Genomic DNA, 22,990 nt, shown 5'->3' with positions numbered 1-22,990 from the left:
AACCGAGTTTCTGCATTGTTTCAGAGACCATAAAACAAAGTTCCTTCCTCAGAGTCTGTGAATCTTCTTGCAATCAATGCAAGATTGGACACCCTCCCATTTAATCCCCCGAGGGGGCCTTCAATGAGCTAATGTCTCACCGGATATGTCCTCTTCACCCTTCCATTGTTTTCTCTCTCCTGGTGTCTACTTGGGGACACTTTCTTACCTATGGGCACCTCCACTATGGAACTGGGAGGAAAAGGAATGTCAGTGGAAATCAAATCTGTCAGATTAATATTTCTTGACAAAGCTGGTAAAAAAAATAAGTTTTATATGGAAACTGAAAAGTTATTATATATAATGTGGTTGCTCACATCATCTTTGGATTTCAGTTATGTGCACTAATATACCAGGTAGCCCTGTGTAGATACATAAAGAGGCAAACAAAGTTTGGGGTTAATGGGCTAGGATCCCCATTCTGTAATTTGCCTGTTGAATCTTTTTTTTTTTTTTAAAGATTTTATTTATTTATTTATTTGACAGAAAGAGACAGCCAGGGAGAGAGGGAACACAAGCAGGGGGAGTGGGAGAGGAAGAAGCAGGCTCCCAGCGGAAGAGCCTGATGCGGGGCTCGATCCCAGGACTTCAGGATCATGCCCTGAGCTGAAGGCAGACGCTTAACGACTGAGCCACCCAGGCGCCCCTTGCCTGTTGAATCTTAAACAAGTTCCTCCCTGACTCTTACTCTGCAATCTGAAGAATGGAGGTGATAACACTGCCCACATTATTCATATTTATTTTTAATCTGCCTCATTCAGAAAAGGATTTGAGGCCATTGCAAATGAAATAAATAGGTGAGAAAACCAAGGTGGCTGGAATATAAGGATAAGAAGGAAAGAAGGAAGGAAGGAAAGAAGGAAGGAAGGAAGGAAGGAAGGAAGGAAGGGAGGGAGGGAGGGAGGGAGGAAGGAAGAAAGAGAGAAAGAAAGAAAGAGGGAGGAAGGGAAGGATGGGAGGGAGGGAGGAAGAGGGGAAGAGAGAAGGAGGACATAAATTCCAATAAGTAAGCCACTAGATTTAGTGGCAGCAAGCAGAAATTTGACTCTAAGTAAAGACTTTAGGAGAACCGTTTACAAAATGTGCACAGTCTCCTAAGTGTTCCTGTTTCCCCAGGGAATGCAACTTCTTCTCTGCCTGAAGGCTTGAGAGAAAATTTCCCTCTGGATCCTCAATGAGGCAGGTGCTGGGTGAGTGGGAGGTCTGTGTCCTCAAGAATATTTGCACAGAGGACATGACAGCACATCTCATGACCGCTGCCTCCCTTCCTATGCTTTTTGCTGACCAGTGGTAAGCTCATCCCAGGGCAGGTCAGCAAATACAACGCCCAGGGGTCACAGCTTCACAGGGTTTAAGAAGCCGGCTCCCTAATGGTCTTTCTCTTGAGCTGAAAATTAAACTTCAAACATTTAGAGGCAGGAATGGATGGCTTCTCTTTTAAGCAAAAATGCCCTCCAAATCGTGTATCTTGCAACTCAACTTCTAATAAAATTGGGACAGAAGAACTATTCTGGAGCCAGTTTGGGCAAGAACCAGAAGTACAGACATTCTGACAGACAGAGGAAAGACACAGAGCCTCCTATTAAGTGTGAGGAGCCTCAACAGGCTTGAATAACGGTCACTTCTCATCCCATCCGTCCAAAGTACCCCAGGGAGCAGCCACCAGGCAAAGCTTACATGATTAAACCGCTCTCGGTCAGCTCCGATATGTAAAGAAGGGGACAGTCAGGACCCTGTCGTTGATGCATGGAGAGCACAGCTATGATCACTTTAGACTGGGATGTTTTCAAAGCAATTCTCTTCAGGTTGTTCATAGAGATTATTTTGAAAAAGACCTTAACACTTGAGAATATCGAAGTGTAAGTAACACACGTCTTGATGGATTAACCACAAAACATACCCTCAAATAACTGAATGGTTTGACACACTGAGTGAGATCACTACATGCAGACCCTTGAAAGGTGCTGAGGATTAAATGAGACAAAATCAGTGAAAGTGTTTTGCAAAGAGCAATGAAAATCCTGGTTGTTATTACTGGAATCTCACTGGCAGGACTGATCAGTAACTGCTGTTCTACGGGCTTGTCCTAGGGGAAAGAACGGCCCGGAAAGCATACAGTTCAGCATTGTGACAGTGCTATCCGGGCATAACAAACACTACTATCCTCCTGGAGACTGTTTCCTCCCCGAAATTCTCCCGCATGGAGATGGTCGCACCCACCTCATCCACCGATGGGTACAGAGCAAAGAGCTCGGCATGCCGATTGGTCCTCCGGGCCTCTTCATTCTGCTTCTCGAAGTCCTCAGCACTCACTTGTCGCAGGAGGTTCTCCAGCCGCTGATCAGGCTGCAGGCTGCGAAGGTCGAAGCCACAGGCAGTGAGGGGCACCTTCCCAGACACGTCGCACAGCACGTTTAAGTGGCGGGGGCGCGCCTGCAAGAAAAGGCCCATCTTGTGTAAGAGAGAGATTGTGGGTCTAAAATGAGACCAGAAGAATCTGGGATGTCTCACCCCTGCACCCACATGGGGTTACAGAATCAAGCCTCAAGTTGCTTCTGAGCAAACTGGGGGTTTGACAAAAACCATATCTTTGCTTCCTGGCCCGAATATCCTAAAATTAAATGTCTCCTTCCCGCCTGGAAGCAGGTAATTACCCATCAGAGGTGGATAAACTGGTCCTTGAGAAAGGGTTTGAAAACAGCCCTGTGAATTTGGGTCATGTTCTCTTCTGGAAGTTGGGAGCCAAGTGTCTTGGGAACCTCGCTCACGTCTCACGCTCAAGCGGAACAGCATTGGAATAGCTTACACACAGAGGAGTCTGCACGGGGTACACAGGGACCTCGTCCTAATCTCAACCTCAGAAGCTGGTTTTTGAAACTGGAAAATAAGATGACCTGAGAGGAGCCTTCCAAATGAAACCCAAAGTGAATATTATGGTTCTGAAGACAGAGAATGTAGAGCTGGGAATACTCTTCTACAGAACTTTAGTAACAATTATAGGAATAAGCACCAGAACAAAAAGCAGAAAAGCATTTGCTATTCAAGTAGCATCCACTTTCAGCTGCAGTGTGTTTGAAAAAGAGTCTTAAAGCTCTCACAAAACAGATGCTTTATTCCATTAGGTCTATGTTTCGGTAACAGGGAATGGCAAACCGAATCAAAGACTTGGCAAAGACCGTATAACTACAATCAATGGTATATCGTCAGAATATAGATGAACTATTATAAACAACTATAAAATTAATGGCAAAATGTTATCCTAAAGTTCTACTGAATGGACATGCTCCTATACAATTTCTCTATCAGATAACCCTCCTGTAACATCCATCTACCTTATAAAAGTGTTACTCTGCTAGGTCAGAAATTTTACCTAACCCAATGTGCTGACAAGAATCAATATTAGTACTTTAATTACTGATACTTTTTTTGGCTTAGAATTTATGAGATCCTTGGGGGAAATGAATTGAATTTATCAAGTTTCTTTGAAAGGATGTCAATATCTATATATAATCTCCAAAATTCATCATAAGGATATAACTGGACAAGTGAGCAAGGACTGTGAGGACAAGAGCATCTCTGGAACACTGTAGTAACAAAATACCAGAAACTATCTAAATATCCCCCGAAAGAGGTAGCATGAAAAGATTTGGGAACTTCCATCCAATGGAATGTTATGCAGCCATTGAAAGAAAACCCAAATAAACATGTTTTCACTGGAAGAGAAAGATGATCACAGCACAGTGTATTGTTAATATGAAAAGGGAAGGTACACGGTATTAAGTATAATATAATCTAATTGTTATGGAATATATGTGTACCATGGAGTTGCATCATATATGTATTGATCTCACATAAATTCAGGCGCTTGGCCTCCCCATTCCACGCAGAAGGTGCCAAGAATGGGGGTGACATGGGAAATGGTGCTGACTGTCCCACTGTCTGAGCATCTCTGCATGATGAGTACTAGTCTAACACTAAAAACATACAACGTTTGCGTAACTTGGCTCCACAACCCAGCTGATGACTTCACTGAGTGCTGTTAGTGTGCCGAATGAGTGTGCTTCATGGGGTGATGGTCATTTACCCCTTGTCTCTCAGTTCCAAATTTTCTACTCTGCTCTGTGATGCTGGGCCTGGCACTCAGCGAGTCACAATGACCCTTTGCCACCACACCCTTTGGGTTCTGCCAGTAGGAGGTGCTCTAGGGAGACTGGCTGGCTGGAGGAGGGAGAAGGCTCCCCCCTCTTCATTGCAGTTCCTCACACCTTGGTAGTGGCAGAGGGCTCTAGCCTCCAGCTACTTGGGGCACTTCCAGAACCAGCCTCGTCTTACCTCCTTGGAGGTACCAGCATCAGCCAGACAGTCCCTCATGCTAAGAGGGCAGAGTTCAGACTCCCAGACGCCGTGGGGTCTTTCCTCTGAGATCCCAAGACACCACCTCCAGCTAGGTCCTGCCCCCTCCCCAGAGATTTGAGTCCCAGCTCTAAGGCCACTCTTCGGACAACTCCAAAACTCTTCCCACCAGACCTGTGGTTCCTGAGTGTGGTCTTGGGACCAGTAACATCAGCATCTCCTGGGTAGTGCTAATTAGAAATGCAAATTATCAAGCACCCCTCTGACCTAATGAATCAGAAACTCTGGGGTGGGGCCTAGCAAGCCCTCCAGGGGATTGCAATTAAGCTTCAGTTTTAGAGCGGCTGCCCTGGGCCCCAGCCCCAGGATGGCCTGCCGTTTCCTGCTCTTACAGTTTCTGTAGGACTTGAATTTTCCCATTTGGTTCATCTCCATCCTCCAAAATTGTTTAGCCAATTCCCTATGTTATATTTCTTTTGTTGAGATACCTGGTGTGGCTTCTGTCTGACCAAGACAAGGAAAAATTCCATTGGTCATGATGTAAAATAAAAACTGAATTTAGTCAAAATTACCAATGAAAAATCCCGTAAAAATCTCCTACAGAGTACAGGTATCCCATGCTTCAGGAAGCCCACCATATTCAGCACTGGAATTGATGCTCCATAGAGCTCAGATTAAGTAGTCAGCTTGGCGATAGAGACCATGCTGTTGGAAAAATAGGTATTTTAAAACTCTCTAGTCATTCACCATTCAGCACGGTGAGAGGCTAATAAGGGGAGTGCCTGAGAGCCGAAAACTCTGTAGATGCCCTATAAAGGTCAGAAGATGCCCTCTAAAACTTAGACAAACTACTTCCCCTTTGTTTAATTTTTCCCATCTATAAAATGGACAAGTTGGAATAGAGAGCTGGCTTTCTAAAAAATGTTGTAATTGTGGTAAAATACACAGAATGTAAAATTTACCATCTTCATCATTTTTTAGAGTACAGCTCAGTAGTGTGAAGTACATTCACACCGTTGTGCAAACCACCACCCCCAACTCCTTTCATCGGTACCCTTCTGTACTACAAGTCTGTACCCGTTAAAAGATCATTTCCATTCCTCCCACTCCCTACAATCCCTGAAAACCACCATTCTACATTTGGTCTCTAGGAATCTGACTACTCTAGCGACCTCACATAAGTGGAATCATACAATTTTTGTTCTTTCATGACTGGTTTACTTTACGTAGCATGTATGGGCACTAAGTGTGAGCTGGCATCGACCTAAATGGTTTGGGCATATTAACTCATTTAATACTCAAACAATCCCATGCATTAGTTACTATTTGTTGTCATTGGTTATTAGTGTTATGGACTTGAATGTTTGTGTCCCTGAAAAATTCATATGTTGAAATCCTAATGCCCAATGGGCTATTGGGAGGTAGGGCCTTTGGGAGGTGATCAAGTCATGAAGATGGGGCCTTCATGAATGGAATTCGTGCCCTTACAAGAGACATGAGAGAGTTTGTTCTCTCTCTCAGTCTCCATTGTGTAGTGATGCAACAAGGTGTCTGGAAACCAGGAAGAGGACTCTTACCAAAAACCAAATCAGCTGACACCTTGATCTTGGACTTCCCAGCCTCTGAACTGTGAGAAATAAATGTCTGGTATTTTAGCTACCCCAATCTGTCATACTCTATTATTCAGCCCAAGTTGACTAAGACAGTTTGCTTCCCTTGGGGTGCCTGGGTGGCTCAGTCGGTTAAGTATCTGACTCTTGGTTTCAGCTCTGGTCATGATCTCAGGGTCATGAGATCAAGCTCTGAGCTGGGCTCCGCATTCCGTGGGGAATCTGCTTGAGATTCTCTTCCTCTCTCTCTCTCTCTACACCCCCTTCACATGCACATGCTCTCTCTCTCGCTCTCTCTCTAAAAAATTTATAAGTCAAAAAATGCTTTAAAAGAAAGACAGCTTCCCCTGAATGATTAATAAGTACTTGTTATAGAAACTGTAAAATTGAGAAAAGAATACTTTTTAAGAAGGTACAGGAGTTCTAGTACGCAAAGACACCTCCTTCTATGTTTCTGTAGGCATCTTTCCTACCAAATTCAAAAGTTTGACTCTTGATTGTGGTTAAACATATTAGTATTTCCTATATTTTCAAAATTCTCATCTAAGATTTCAACAACTGCATAATTTTAACAGATGCACAAAGTATATATACTCAACTATCCCTCCACAGAACCTCTGCCTGAGTTCTCAAACCTTCCAGTTAACCATGGCTGTCCTTTTCTAGAGCAATCACTCAAATACATTCAGCATATTGTACCAGATTCAAAACATTATTTTGCCTAGTTAGCTCAGCTGCCTCCATTTTTTTTCTAAAGGGTTTAAATATTCTCAAACCTCAACCAATGTCAAAGTCACAGAGTTGAGATTTAAAATTGGAAGAGACCCAGTGCAGCCCATCATTTCCCACTGAATGGACTCAGGTGGTAACATGACTTCCCCAGGACCACACAACGGTTGACCAAGATGGCGGGCAAGCAGATCTCCTAAGGCACTACTTCCTTTATGCCAGTGGGTCTCCATACCCAACACTCCTTTTTAATGTAAATATTTCCTAATTTTTCCTTTCCCATCCTGAAATGTCATGTACAGATGATATAACTTACTTAAATGTATATATATTTTAAACGAACTCAAAAAAAAGTAACAGAACAAGGAAATAATAGTAAAAATTATCATAAAATGTGATGGCTTTATTATCACCCTTGTTTTCCAGGGGAGGAAGCCCGCAGAGGTTAATTATCCTGCCTGGGGCGACAAGGTTAGTATGTGGCAAAATCACGAAGAGAATCCGGGCAGACTGGCCTCGGTGTGGATTTTCACTTACACTGCAGCCTGCCTGAGAGACACCACTGGGTCTCCTCAAGAATTGTTATGGGGGGAGGGCCCCCCCCTCTAATTCTACCTATTTTCATTATTGAACGTGTGGGTTCTCATTTGAACACCAGTTTCTGTAGTTACAAACAGGTTTGGGGGAAAAAAGAAACCCCACTGAGTCAGATGGTAGCATTCCTCCTACTCTGACATTCTCGGAGTCTAGCCCTTTCTCTAGTTAAAACACCAACAGCATGCCCTGGGCAGAACAGCCCAGTAACCTGGTAACCATGTTTGTTGACAGAAAATACCTGTGTGCTTGGTTCACGGCTCTCCAAGGACTCTGACTCAAATGTCTGTTTCTGAAGTGTCTTGTGAAAATCTCTTCGGGATCCAGTCTTTTTAAAGCCGCAAATCTCCGAACTTCCTTGGTTTCTTTTTTTGTTGTGATTATGTAATTTGGAGAGAGAAAGAGAGAGAGGTACAAATACATTAGGTTAAAAAGAAAAGTCGTGGCTGAGAGTAGACATGGTGCTGAAAGATCTGGCAAAGAGAGGACCGACTGTAGTTCCTCACATCTAATTATGCACCAGGCCTAATACAAGGCCCTGCTGTAATGAGATACAGACTTGCCTCCTGGCTGGCTCATTCTTAAAGGCAGGAACCGTCTGGGAAAATGCCACTTCGGAGGTGTGGTCATTTTAGCTGCGGGGCTTTTGGCTCCAAGCTGACGCTAAACTATGACCCTAGTGTTAAGAGGCTGGAATAAATCTAGCCATGTGCAGAGCAGCAAATAAAGATCGTTTGAAGATAAAAATAGAGGAAAACATTGAACGTCCCCATCAGTGTTCTTCACAATGAATTAGAAAGGCAGGACATGGTTAAGAAAAAATAGAAATAAATGATGGGCATGCCGAAAATCTCTGCTAACAGTCTCAATCTCCACTCCGTGCATGCCATTACAATCGGGTTTCAAAACTGTGCAGCAATGAAAAGGGTTTAAAATATAATGGCCAGCTCTGTCACTGGAGAAGGAAATTAGACCATCATGAAAAAGGCAACAGATAGAGGCTGTCAGAAACTAACTGTAGAAACCAACATGCCTATTCCCCATTTTTATAACTCAAAGCCTTCTTGGAAAAGAGGCTGCAAAGTCAACCACACGACCACACGCCCCTTTGGTTTGATTTCTCACACTATTAGAAAAACCCCTGAGCAAGTGGGTAAAAGGATATGAAATGAGTGAGGATTTATTAGGCAGATCAAATGGCAGACAGATAAAGCAGGAAATGTGGGAGCGCTACTAGCAATGATCCACAGAGTTTATAACTCTCTGGGAGGGGTGAAGTGTTGGGTTATGCACAGACCTGGTGTTCAATAAATTGTACTTGATTAAGTTAATTAAAGGAAAAAAAAAGGCGATGTCCCAGTGTTGTCTACAGGGAGAACGACCTCTGTCCTTAGATTTTATTGTGCTCTAAGACAAGCAGTTTGAGAAAAAGGAGACAAGAAAGAGCCCCCGAAGAGGGGCCAGATGGGCTTGGTGACTAATTCAAGTCAACGTCTACTATCAACGGTCATCTCCCGTGTCTCCTGGCCACTTGCACTGCCCTGACCCCAAACCTGTATTCACGGGGCTGGGTGAACAGCAGGCCAAATTGGGGAACTGAAAAAAAAATAAGTAAATGAGTAAGGTATACTTCGAATAAGGAAATAAGAGTAAACATTTAGAAAAGATTTCAAGAGAAATATCCAGAATAAGCTCGGGCTTGGAATTCCCAAACACCAACAAAATAAATGAAATTTAAAATATCATATTGTTTATAAACATCAATTAGCAAAGATGTATTTTGGGGGGACCCCTTCCAACAACTTCCCAGAAGTAATAACTACTTAAAATACTTAAGAAAAATTTTCCCTTCCTTCTCCTAATGTCCTCTAACAAAACATAATAAAAAAAAAGAAACATCTATAATAAAATGCAAGAATATCTAAATAAAGCTGTTCTGAAGTAAAAAATATATATATATTTAAGAAAATTATTTTGGTTCCAGTTGCTGTAAGTGAGCAGATACACGTGTGAGCAAAATTTATTTTCTATTCTAATATTTATTTTCTATGAACAGAGACCTTTGAGAGAGAGCCTCACATAGGATTTCATAAACCTGTTAGCTTTTTTTTTTTTAACCTGTTAGCATTTTAAAAGTGATTCTCATCAATATAAGCTTCCCCAGCAACACGCATGTGTGTGCTGGACGCGTAGCTTTGCTAGTGCATAAAATAGCTTTTTTGGACTCTCTCTAAAGGTTCAAAGAAAAAGTTACATGTGATATAAAGTCCTGGGGAAAAGGACCCAACTTGAATTAGCGGTTAATAGTGAGTTGTGTCTTAAGAGTACTCTCCTAATTACAATACAAAAATCTGTGATTGTTTTTCCTGAAGAATCCAATTTTAAGGGGGGAAATTCCCAAAGGAATTAATTAATATAAATTAATTCTCAGGGCGCCTGGGTGGCTCCATCGGTTAAACATCCAACTCTTGATTTCGGCTCAGGTCATGATCTCAAGGTCATGAGATCAAGCCTTCATCAGGCTTCGCGCTGGGCGTGGACGTGGAGCCCACTTGATTCTCTTCCCCCACTCCTCTCCCCCACCCCCCTCTAATTAATTAATTCTAAAATCAAATGCAAACAGTGAATTAAAACACAAATTTCACACTTTGGTATCTGCCCTTTGCCTTTCTGGGGACTCGTACACTCCAAAGTGTATTGATGCCAAAGGTTCAATGTCACATGTCTCCTCACAAGGCCACCTGCTCAGGCCAGAGAAATAAAAATCAGGAAGCAGCCTAATGTAAGATCTTGTGTGCCTCGGCAACCAGAACTATATCTGCCTTAGCTTTATTTCTTGTTTCATAAAGTTACACCTATTTCCCAGTGTTTACTGACAAGTGAAACACACACACACACACACACACACACACACACAATTACAGCCATGCACCTGCCCCCTCATCCTCAATCACTTCACTCAGTGCCTCTGTTTCTTCACTGGTGACACATAAACACGAGGTGAATTCGAGGCTATTTGCCCAGCTTTAGATTTTATGAGAAAAAGCTCATACACGGTACCTGGAAACATTCAAATCAATTTTCTTTCAAAGATGCTTAAATCTGGGAGAAGTTAAATTTATTTGGCTATTGCTCTTTTGCTATTTCTTTCAAATAGACGCTTCTTTCTTTTTTGGTCCTCCATTTTGTTAGAACGTTTTCTGAAGTTATTTGAATGAACCCCAAAGACATTGACAAACGGGCGTTAAAAAAATGAGTCACAGAATCGTGTTAAAAGTTCATTTCACCATATATATATATATATATATTCTAACTCCATATATGAGCTAGCCCTCAGCATTTGGGGGATGGAAAGCATTAAGACTGACGTCTTCCATGGTTGTGTGTTTGAAACCAGAGCAAACGTTTCTCCCCTTCCTCATTCCAGATTTAGCACCTACTTCCCCATTTTAAAGTCTCAGAAAGTCACAAAGCTCCCTTGTGGCAGCAAGGGTAGAGCTGGCTGGGGGAGAGGATTAGGGCTGGCAAGGATGTAAAGATGACTCATTTTAAAAGTGCCAGCCACAGAAGGCAGAAACCACCACCGGGTAGGTAGTGAGGCTGCTGGCTGAGTGCCCCTGGCCACCCGAAACCCCAGCCTCACTAACCCGACGCGAGCAGCTGAGCCAAGTAAAGCCATGCTCCTGTTGAGCCTCTGTGCAGAGAAGAGAGAGATGGGGAAGTGGGCCAAGTGGTAGAAAAACTTTTCTGAAAATGAGCAAACCTATTGCTTCTCAAGAGAACTACATTCCTTTTCTCCAAACACTATTATTGTGTATTTGGGAACCGTCCAAAGACCAAACATATTTTATTTATTTTGTAAAAAGATTTATTTATTTTAGAGAAAAAGAGAGAGAGAGCAAGCTGGGAGAGGGACAGAGGGAGAGGGAGACAAGCAGACTTCTGCTGAACGGGAAGCCTGACTCGGGGCTTGATCCCAGGACCCTGAGATCATGACCTGAGCTGAAATCAAGAGTTGGATGGTCAACGAACTGAGCCACCCAGGCACCCTAAGACTAAACAGATTTTAAAGACCAAAGTCTTTAGAGGTAGTGTGGAATAGACAGAATTTGGCTCTAGAGTTCAGGACCTGGGTTCCGATGCTGCTTCCTTACATACTGGCCATGAGACCCTAGGCCAGTGACTTAATCTCTCTGAGCCACAGTTTCCTCGGGTGTGAAATGGGGAGTAACGCTGCTCACTTTGAAAGCCTGTGACTTTCTGACTAGAAAACAATACATGTACGTTTTCTTCTTGTCCTTCCGCCACATCCCTTTCCTTCCCATCCCTCCTGTACAATTTGGCACGAAACCCAGCAGAACAAGGTAGCCCTCCGTGCCTCAGGATGGGGAGTAAGTGAGGACCCCCAGAATGGGAAGTTGAAGGCCAAAGAGGGTGAGGAGAATGTGCATATAAAAGGGCTGCCTGGCTCGGAGAACCAGAAGCCACATTGTGTCAGGGGGTCGCCCCAGCTTGCAACAGCCTGGCATGTGATAACAGAGCAGAATTCTGGGGAGAACAAGGAAGGCACGCACCCGGAGGAGCAGGCTGCCAAGAGTGTCTCTAGGAGGGGTGGCCCGGCACTCAATATCGGTGCAGGCCAGAAAGGGCAGCCACACAGGGTGGATGGTGTCCACCCAACAGGGGCAAGCGCGTCACGGGGTGTCGGTGTCAGAGCTAGAATATGAGAAAGGCGACTGTATGGGGATGGGCCATAGTGTTGGCAATGGTTACATATCGGAGGATTAATCAAGTCACCAAACATAGTAAGGACAATACGAGTCAGGATTTCACTATCAGAGAATGGATAAAAATATGGAAAGGAGGAAAACTAGGATGAATGCTCTGACGTCATGTTGGAATTGCAGGTATCAACAAGAACTCATGGTTTTTAATGCACACACACACACACACACACACACTCCGTACCTCTGTTCACTAAGAATACGTGGGAGGAGTGACACCTTAATAGCAATGAGCACACTCAACACCCACAGCTTGGCTGCCAAGTACCACTTTCCACTTAAAAGGGGTCGCATCTGCTTGGAGAATTGACTGATTCCAGCGGTGAGGAAAGGAAAGCGTAAGATCAACTTGGAATCTCTTGTGGCAAAAAGCAAGGATGTGATCAATGGCTGCGGGCATGTGAAAAAGACATAAGGGCCAGCTGGAGGGATTCACACTGGTCAAAGTGAGGACAATCTGAGCATCAAAATAAACCATAGAACTGGATTCAAACTTACTGAATAGGAAACTATGATTCAATATTGATACAAAGAAACTGAAAGTTTGATGAGGTATTGGGCATTTTACAACCATCAAAACCAAATGGAAGGATAATTATGTCTAAAAAAGTAACTGCCCTGTAATACCAAGGTCATGAAAGTTAAGGAAACACTCAGGAACTGTTCCAAAGTAAATAATACTAAAGCCATGTGACATCTAAATGCAATGCATGCCTTTCAACTAAATCCTTTTGCTCAAAAGGGCATTCTTGGGACATTTGGTGAAAGCTGAATAGGGTCTGAGGATTAGATGGTAATAACATATGAATGTGAATTTCCCAAATGTGATGGCTGTATGCTAATTATGATGGAGAATGTCCTTGTTTGTAGAAATTACACACTAACGTATTCAGGGATAATGAAGAATTAAGTTGGCAACCTACTCTCAAAAGGTTTGGGGAAGAGGAAAAAGATTTTTGTGTTACACTTACAAGTTTTCTGGATATTTGAGATTGTTTCAAAATAAAAGGAAAATAATAGATTGAATGTCTGGCATTGTAATGAAGTCTGTTAGTGGGTCCTATCTACCAAGCTGTGCATCCATTCTGTAGCTGCTGTGAGCATAGGAGCTCTCATGTCTAGAGACATCTGAGTGATTCACTCTACCTGCCAGCCCTCTAACTTCCCACTTTGGCTTGGTGGTTGTGAGCAATGCCTGACTGATAGAGGGGTACGATATTCCCACACCTTGCCTTAAAGTTGAATGGTGAGAAAACTCTGTAGTGTGGTCCCTCCAGAGCACCCTGTATATTGGCCAAGAATTTATCTGTGCCCTTATCCTGAGTGACTCCTTCTGCTTCTCTGTCTTGCTTCCCTCATTGCCTTACAGGCTTTTCCTAAAAAGGACACTCTCAAAAATCATGTGCATCTGAATCCCTGTCTCCGGCTCACCTTCTAGACCATCTCAACTAAGATAATCACATACCAGTTCAATAAATAATGGTTATTATTAGTAGTAGCAATGACAATACCATTAGATGCAACACCAATGCAAGTGCTATAATCCAGACGACCATATTTTATAGAGATGCTGAATATAAAGTCTCCTAATTTCTCAACTATATAATTTTTATATGGGAAATTTACTTTCTTATGAAAAGCAAAAGTAGAACTTGGAAAACACTCACTTGAGGATTTCACTTGTAGAATTCTCTCAAAAAACCAATAAACACCTGAGTGAGGTTGCTGTCCTCATTAAGCTTGTTCCATTCCATTCCATCCCTTTCAGGAATTCTTAGTGGATTTCTTTTCCCAGTTGTGCTGCTTAAACTGTGGTTTGGATTGGATTTTGGGATTCCAGTTTTCTGATGGCTTAGTAGCAACGGTTCTCAATGAGGGTAATTAATGCTTCCATTTTTGATTGTCTCAATGACTGGGATGTACTACCACATCGGACATCCTGAAAAGCATGGGGCATCCCACGCAAGGAAGAACCACCCCAACACATCCATCAGCATCCAACACAACTATCAGATGCCCTGCCAGACATTCACGGAGGTGAAAAACCAGCCTGTAAATATGTGAGCCAGGCCCCCAGTATTTTTGCACTGAATTTTCCAGCAAAACAACATGTAGGGGGAATTAAACTCTGTGCTGATTAGATCTCTACCAAGAGCTTTCCCCATTTTGGAAAATCACATTACTAACAATCCTGCCTGTGGTATTTGAGTCACCCATACAACACAGCTGTTGCAGTCTGCCTTGGTAGGTGTGATACTCATAATCATTGCTCCCGCAGCTGCAAACAGCTATTTTATTATGTTCTCTGGTAGAGTTGTGTCCAAACATTTGCATATTTACATGCATGCTATTTAATGTATTGTGCTTCTTTTATTTCTCCTTTATATAACAGTTGGGACATTTTATTGACTTCTGCAAATGAGAAAGTTTGTGGGTAACAAAGGTGGCATTATAAAATATTCATTACATAGGAAGACGCTGTTGGGTCTGATAAATCTGAGGATGCTTGTCTGAAAGGAACATGATATGGATATGTGCTTGTTAAAGTTTCATTCATTCTCCCACTCGACATATGTTTATAAAGTAACTCCTGAGAATAAGGCACCGAAGAGCATGCAAAGAGGAATACACAAGAATCCTAGCTTTAAAGGAGTCCCTGTCCTCAGTGAAGTCATAGTCTAGTGAGAAATACCACATATGTAGCAAGGGAGAGAAACATTCAGACAAGTGATCAGAAGGCAATGTAGAGGGGCGCCTGGGTGGCTCAGTCGGTTAAGCGTCCGCCTTCAGCTGGGGTCATGATATAAGGGTCCTAGGATAGAGCCCCATGTCAGGTTCCCTGCTCCCTCTGCCTCTGCCCCTCTCCCCTGCTCTTGCTTTCTCGCACTCTCACACTCTGTCTCTCAAATAAACAAAATCTAAAAAAAAAAAAAAAGAAAAAGAAAGTGTAGAGTATGACCAGAGCTTCCGAGAGTAATACAAACAGCATGCTTTGAAAATTCACAGAAGGGAGCCATTTCCTCCAGCTAGGTCAGGGAAAGCTTCAGGAAAGCCCTGGCCTTTGGGCTTCAGGGGGTGTGGATTTGTGGGGATGGGAGTGTGTGTGTAACAGCTCAGGAGTGGCTCAGTGATTTCCACAGCTGGACTGCTCTTTGTAACTGCACAGCCTTGCTTGCTTTCTGTACTTTTAGGAAGCAAATAGCTAAATACCTTGACAGCCGGCACGACAAAAGCATGTCATAATAAGCAATTATTGATCAGGGAGACATTTTTATGGTGTTTTGGGAGTAACTGAATTATATGCACTCATGTGTTTGAATTTTAATTGTTTACCAGTTCACTGGGAGTAAAATATGGAGTAATAAAACAGATGATACCCCATTCCTTGATGTCCCAGCTCTCCTTGAGCACGACCTTCCTTCAGAATTACCTTAATCACCCAGGATGAAAGTCAAAGTCTAAGGGCTTTTATGATGTTGCTCATAACACTCATGAAATGTTTCACTGTCGCTGTGGATAATACACCAAGAATAAATGGCATGCAAACAAGTTTAATCAGTTAAGAGTTTGACTTTTCACCAAGACACCAAACACAATGTAAGTGAATCACTCTTCAGTTCATTTAGAGAAACGGCAGAGGAAATAATGCTTAAGTATTTAATGAGACCCAAAAGATGCCTAAACATCAATCCAGATGAAATTATCAAATATTTGGAAATGAGATGAGATGAACATGCAACCATGGCACCATTCTATTCATTAGGTCAAGGGTCATTTCCAAAAGTCATGGAGACAAAAGCACTATTATTTTTACAGCTGTGACACCACATTTTATGGTATAGACATGAAAGATAGAATGGAATCCATTCAAGGCGTCTTCCAATCTAAGTACCACAAACATTTCAAGTAGGAAAACATATTTCCCCCAAAAGGAGATCATGTATTTTGTGTTTCTGTGTAGTTTAGTCTTTCTTATTAAGTGAAAAACAAATTCTAGAACTTTCCTCTATCCTTCATAGGCAGCACTCTTTGTCTGATTTAAAAGCCTCAATTATAGAACTTGAGTGGCAAATGCTCTATAGAATTATGAGTGTAGGAGGGAGCACAAGTGGCCATTACTCCACTCCCCTGCCCCCTAAGTGGGATTCAAAGCCATTATCACAGATAGCAAGGACATAAAAGACTATCCTTAGATATTACAGAGAAATGTAATATCAGCAAGGAGATAATTGAGGAATAAAAGAGCTAACTAAATCAGTGTTTGAGTGCATGGTTATGGATGACAGAGACATGTCCATAGAAGGTGAAATGGCTTCATTAAGTATGGTCTGCCAGAGGAAAGTAGTTTCTCCCCCCACAGTGCATTAAAATATATGGGATAGAGTTTTTGGTTCATTCCTTTGACATGCTAATATAAGCATTTTTTTTCTGAAGTCTTCAGATCTTATGTCACTTGAAAGGAATATTTTGGATAGGTTGCATTGGAATTAGATAAACCCTAAAGCCTTCTGGTTTTCCAAATTTTATCTTTATTTCAAGAATATAGAACTTATAGTGCTTACGAGGGGAGATCTACCCCGGATCATTAAATGAAAAGAAATCTTCAATAACACTGAGTTGTCCCTTGTTTTTTTTTTTCCTTTGCATATATGTTAAACAGGTCTAATTGAAATTATTTGTCAAGTAGACAGGGACAACTGAGCCATATTCTGTAATACTATTTAATAAATATCATAAGTGGTAGCTAATCTATTACCATAGGCCAAGAAATCTTTGTACTTAACATATGTTAATTTATTTATTGCATGTAACTTACATGGTAGACACTATTCTAATTCCAGTTTTCCTGATTAGGAAATTGAGGCACAAAAAAATAGTTTGTCTTAGGTCACACAGCAGGTAAGTGGGGGGGCCAGGACTTGAATCCATTTACTCCTGCTCCAGAGAAATCACCATTCTGTGAAATAATATAATAAACCATAGCAAAGTAACAGATCTTATATTTGATGAGTAATTAATGAATGCCAGGAATTATCTTCACTTTCTATCCACTGATTTTAGGGCACAATTATAATTCTTCCTTTTTAGATGACACTTCAGTGAGTTGTGACAAACGCATACAATTGTGTAACCACCACCACAATCAAGATTTAGAACTGTTCCAACAGCCTCAAAAGTCTCTAATGACCTTTTGCTGTCAATTCCTTTCCCCACCCCCAGACCTCGAAACCACTGATCTGTTTTCTGTCCCTACATCTCTGCCTTTTCCAGAATATCATACAAATGGAATCATGCACTATATTTTTTGTTTGGCTTCTTTCACATTGCATAATGCAACTGAGAGTCATCTATATTGCCTCATGCACGAGTAATTTGTTCCATTTTACTGCTGAGTAACGTTCCATCGTATGGACGTACCAGAGTCTGGTTACCCATTACCCCATTGCACATGATTTAGGTTGTTTCTAATTTTTGACAATCACAAATAAAAGTGCTATAAATATTTGCATATAGGTGTTTATGTGAACAGAGGTTTTCAGTTCACTTGGGTAAATGCCTGAGAGTAGGAAGTCAGGTTGTATGATAAGTATATATAACTGGGATTTTAGGGTAGATAAGGGAAGAAAACTCAGTGATATAAACAATATTCAGAAAGTAGATATATCAGCTTTCAGCTTATGATAACAAGAATACAATTGCAGAAATTTATATTTTATTTTGATCAGTCATATCCAGCATTGGCAAGGATATGGGGGGACAGGGTAGTTTCATGCCCAGCTGGTAAGGGAGTCAATCAGTACAATTTTTCCTGGAGAAAAATCGGCGTCCTTATGAGGATGTGTCATGTGTACTGACTTCATTTCCACCCTTGGAAATCCTCACACACATGTGTTGGGGAAGTGTGCCTAGATGTCTATTGTGACATTATTTGTAACTGTGAAAAATGGAGACAACTTCAATGTCCATCAATAGAGAAAGATTCGATAACTTAATGATACATTTCTTCACCCCTGGAATACCAGGCAGGGAGGGACAGATCTCTGACATGGAAGAATGCCAAAGATATTATTGAAAAATATGAAATTTTGTATATACTTATAACAAACAGACTTATGTGTACTTACATACATAACATTTATGTAAAGTACAAATGCCCACCTATATATTTGTGAGGGTACGAGAAGAAGCTCCAGAAGCCCACATAGCAACATTCGTGCATGAAAAGTGGGTTGAAGAGAAGGGCAGGGAGTGCGCGAGGAGCGAGGCAAAAGACTGCCTTTCACTTAATACACTCCTGCATGACTTGATTCCTTTCAAAACCAGCATGCATTATGTGACACATAAAATAACAAATTCAAAGGAGAGCTAATCAATCACTAAGTAACAACTGGCCGGCAACACCTACAGCGTCCTCCTCCAAATTCCCAGTACACTGCTCATGAAGTTGCAGAAAAAATGGAAACTCACCCACACGAGCGGACGACTTAATACCTGAATCTGGACAGAGTGTCTGTGGATCAGATGGAACTGGCAGAATGATGTCCCATGCTTTGTCTCCCCAAAGGGGTACTCATAGGAAGAGAGACACGTTGTACTGTCCTTCCTGCCAGGCCCTGAGCCATCAAGGTCCATACGAGCCAGAAATCTGAATGCTCCTTCTTCATAGTAGCGGTTTATGTATGGAGCCATGGCCAGGTTCCACCTGGTTGCACTCCTTTGCACCACCAGAAACCCCACCTCCCTGGCCTTTTTCTTTTCACCATCATTCCGCAATGATTAAGAAACAACTCATAGAAAACAAATGAGCTGAAAAAATGTATGCAGGGTTGGGAGATGAAGGGTGTCTGGCAATGACATATTGGATTCTCCCCATGAATAAAACATTATAGGCGCACATGGGGGCAGAATGATCTCTGGGAAGAGTGTGTCCTAGGAATGTATTTTCATGTTCAGAGTATCAGATTCAGAGTACCAAAGAATCAAACAGTGGAGGAGAAAAAGGCGCTTCCTCTCTAAAACACTGGTCAAAGCTTCTAGAAACTGACAATGAGTTCCAGAGTTGCGTACCTCTACCAAATTTCTCGGAAAGGAACTGGCCCATTACACAAGCATGCAGAGAGCAGGAACAGTGGCAAACCCCACCCCCAGTACGTTGCCAAAGATAAAGTTAAAAGCAGATATCACTTTGTTTTATGGGGGGAGAAAGACACAAAAATTTGAATAAAATAAATATATGGATAATCATCGTTCCTACAGAAGAGATAAAAGCAAAAAGAGACACATAAGCGAACAGAACAGCGATCAACTGGCTAATGGTCTGGATTAACATTTTAATCTAAAATTCCCAGTAAGGGGCGCCTGGGTGGCACAGCGGTTAAGCGTCTGCCTTCGGCTCAGGGCGTGATCCTGGCGTTATGGGATCGAGCCCCACATCAGGCTCCTCCGCTATGAGCCTGCTTCTTCCTCTCCCACTCCCCCTGCTTGTGTTCCCTCTCTCGCTGGCTGTCGCTATCTCTGTCAAATAAATAAATAAAATCTTTAAAATAAATAAACAAAAATAAATAAATAAATAAAATTCCCAGTAAATAATATCAGGTTTGTGAATTACATTTTAAGCATGGCATGGCAGCAAAAATGGAAATCACAAGGAAAATTATGAATACAGATTTGATTACATAAATAATTCTGAATGTTAAAAAATTATAAGCAATTTTGAAAGACAAAGAACATACTGGATAAGGAATTTGTAATACATGCTGATCAAAGACTTAATAACCCTAACAAATAAAGGTATGTCCTAGAGATAAATAGGCCCAAATACATTAATAGAGGTACACAAATTTCAAGAAAAAACCGGACATGACGGAAAAACTACAAGTGGACCAACTAATATATGGACAAAGCATTGCCCAATTCCATAATAAAAAAAATGCAAATAAAAGACAGTCTCTTTACAAGTAAAACTGGATATTTATTAAAAGATAACATCCAATATTTTTGAGGATTCATGCACATATTGTTGGTAATTTTTCTGATATATTATTCTCAAATCCTTAATTTTGTGCATAACCTTAGACAGAGAAATTCCTCTTCTAGGGATTTATTCTGAAGGAAAAAAAAATCATAGATGTGCACAAGGCTGTAACTGTATTGGGATATAACCCTGAAGAACAGGGAATCACATAAACACTAAAATTGGTTAAATGAATTTTGATGTAAATATATCACGCAACCATTAAAAATCAGGTGGAGGGAGAATATTTAATAGCAAACAGAGATAATCACCAGTTACTGTAAAAACCCAAAATAGCATCATGCTGCAGAATAGTATTATAATCTGATTTCATTTTTATACAAATATATATACAAAGAAATCTGATGTGAAGGCTATGTATCAAATGTGAATGGCAGTTATCAGTCCATAGTAAATTGAGTGGTTTTTTTCTCCTTTTGTTTCCTTATAATCTCTAAAATTTCTAAAATGAGTATTCCGAAAGAGTCCTTTTTTCTTTTAAGTTTGTGCAACATAGAGGGAGAAAAAAAAGAATATTCCAATGGGAATTGCCATGAGGAATGAAAAGAAAAAAAAACAGTGTCCCAAGAAGCAAATAGAAACCAAATGTAGTAAAACGGACCTTTCTATTTTTTCCTTCTCAGACTTTTTTAGAACCTTAATATCCAGAAAGTATCTCTAATTATAACATTTAAAAGCTTGAGAACAACTTGTTCCAAAATTTTTTATTTATTACCAGCAGAGCATAATCTTACTTGACTACCTGGCAAACTTCATTTTCCGCTCATGTTGGAAATTAGAACACATGATGGATTAGCATCTGACTTTCTCGTAATTACTGTTTACAAGCGGGGCTTTCTCTCGCTCGGCTATTGAAAATAGTATGCTTACTGACATTACTCCAAAAACATCAGCACAAATTCAGTGGTGTACTTCCAGGAGCTGGATAAAACCCAACCCCCAAAGTCTTTCACTGTTTATCCCATGGAACAGTAATTCTCACCGGAGTACAGGAGAGGTGAGGAGAGCAGATTTTCAAACTATTTGTGTCTTCAGAAAGACTCTCTGATGCTTTCTCTAATGGGATGTGCCCACAATCTGCAGATACTCCCTGCCGTGCTCCCCAATACATACACATATACAGGCTGAGAATGTTCGTGTGTCTCCATGTTTCTCATGGGAGAGGACTGCCCAGGTCAGTGACATAGAGACAAAAAGCTCAAGCTGATGTTGTAGAACTCATGAGTAACCCAGGAGAAAAGGGCCCTTTTGCCGGGAAGTCTAGCAAGTAATCTATTTCTTGGTCACAAATTCAAATGTTACCTTTGAATCTGAGGCCAAGTTTCAATTCATTTATTTTTTCCCCCTCAGAATTCATCAGAATGGAAACAAAACAAAAAGGCCCTATTCTTTATATTTAAAGTGGAACTTTCTCCTTCCATCGGTGAATGGCTAAACAAACAGAGAAATCCACACAGTGAAACATCTGGCAGTAAAAAAAGAAACGAGTTCCCAAGCAACAGAGAGACGTGAAGGAACAAGACAAACTGTGGAGCCAGTAGAAAGGTAAGTGGCTGCCAGGAAGAGATGACTGTGGGAGCACAGGAGACTTTTAGGGCAGAGAAACTATTTTGTATGACACCGCGATGGCAGATACATGCATTATACATTTGTCAAGCTTGTAGGACTTTGGACACAAAAGATGAGCCCTAATGGAACCTATGGACTTTAGTTAATAATAATATATCACTATGGGCTCATCAGTGATAACAAAATGTATCGTGTATCTTAAGTAAGGTCCATCCAAGAAAGAATGAATCAGTCAGAGAAGGCTGCATAAAGAAAAAAAAGAAATTTGTCCTGGCCTTTAATCCATAGGTAGGATCTGACAGACAAGGGAAAGAGGGGAGGGCACATCCAGAGGGGAACAGCAATGGCCAAGGTGTGGAGGTAGGATTGAGTTGGTTATGTGGAGGATTAGTGAGAAAGACGCACCAGGCCCAGCAGAAAGGAAGTGGATCTGAGAGGTAAAGGAAGTAAGTTTCAGTACATACAGCGGGGCCAGATTATTAAAGCCCTTGAAGACAAGCAGGTAGCGTTGATATTTGATAGAGTAGGTTAGTACAGAGCCTTAGTCGGTGTTTGAAGAGGGGATAAGATAAAGTCAATCCACATTCATTATTCATGAATTTTGTATTTAACATTCACCTCCTTGCTAAAATTGCCTTGCAACAGTTATGTGGGCACGTGTGCAACAAACAAACCAAAACCCAAACCAACCAAACCAAACAAACTAACAAAACCCCAAACTCCAAGATGTTAACAATAAGAGGAACTGTTGGGAGGTATACCAGAACTCCCAGTACTTTCTTCAGTTTTCCTATAAGCTCAAAACTGCACTTGAAAATTTTCATTAAAAAACAATTGTAAAAGCTAACAATACAAGCTAAGTATATATGTAAAGAGAAAAGAAAAAGGAGCTTACTTTTGGTTCACGATTAGCCATTCCCGAATGTAAGTCTGAACACAGTCCCTGACATGAGGGTCCAGTTCAACCCTAATGAGGTGGAAAATGAAATAAAATCATGTTAGTGCCAGATAAAGACAACAAAACAATCCCTTATCATCACCAAGGAGAGCAGCGTGATTTCAACTCCGTATCTAGTGAGAACGCCAGGGGCATTCCTACCCATTCATCAAGTGTCTGAAGTATTCCTCAGGCAATAGCATTTTTACTTTGATGAGACAAACATGTTGGTATTTGATGCCTTGTGGGTTTTCTTTATTATAGAGAATCATGTTAAACTAGACCTATCCCTTAAAGGCATATCAACGCCAGACAGGTAGAACTAGCTGTAATCACATAC

General features: G+C 41.3%; 1 protein-coding gene across 2 annotated transcripts in view; it reads right to left on the bottom strand.

Moving 5' to 3' along the window:
* Positions 1–22,990, bottom strand: part of DOCK8 (dedicator of cytokinesis 8) — a 220,386-nt gene that overhangs the window by 133,211 nt on the left and 64,185 nt on the right. For both annotated transcript variants that reach the window (XM_040620284.1, XM_008690931.2), the window contains 3 exons: positions 22,609–22,680; positions 7,567–7,690; positions 2,260–2,472 (listed from right to left, as the gene is read on the bottom strand). In XM_040620284.1, the coding sequence (XP_040476218.1) occupies positions 2,260–2,472; positions 7,567–7,690; positions 22,609–22,680 (409 nt within the window). The remainder of the gene's footprint in view (positions 1–2,259; positions 2,473–7,566; positions 7,691–22,608; positions 22,681–22,990) is intronic.

This window comes from Ursus maritimus, unplaced genomic scaffold, assembly GCF_017311325.1.
Source record: "Ursus maritimus isolate PB19 unplaced genomic scaffold, ASM1731132v1 scaffold_34, whole genome shotgun sequence".
Lineage (NCBI taxonomy): Eukaryota > Metazoa > Chordata > Mammalia > Carnivora > Ursidae > Ursus > Ursus maritimus.
This window is presented reverse-complemented; position numbering and strand designations above follow the sequence as displayed.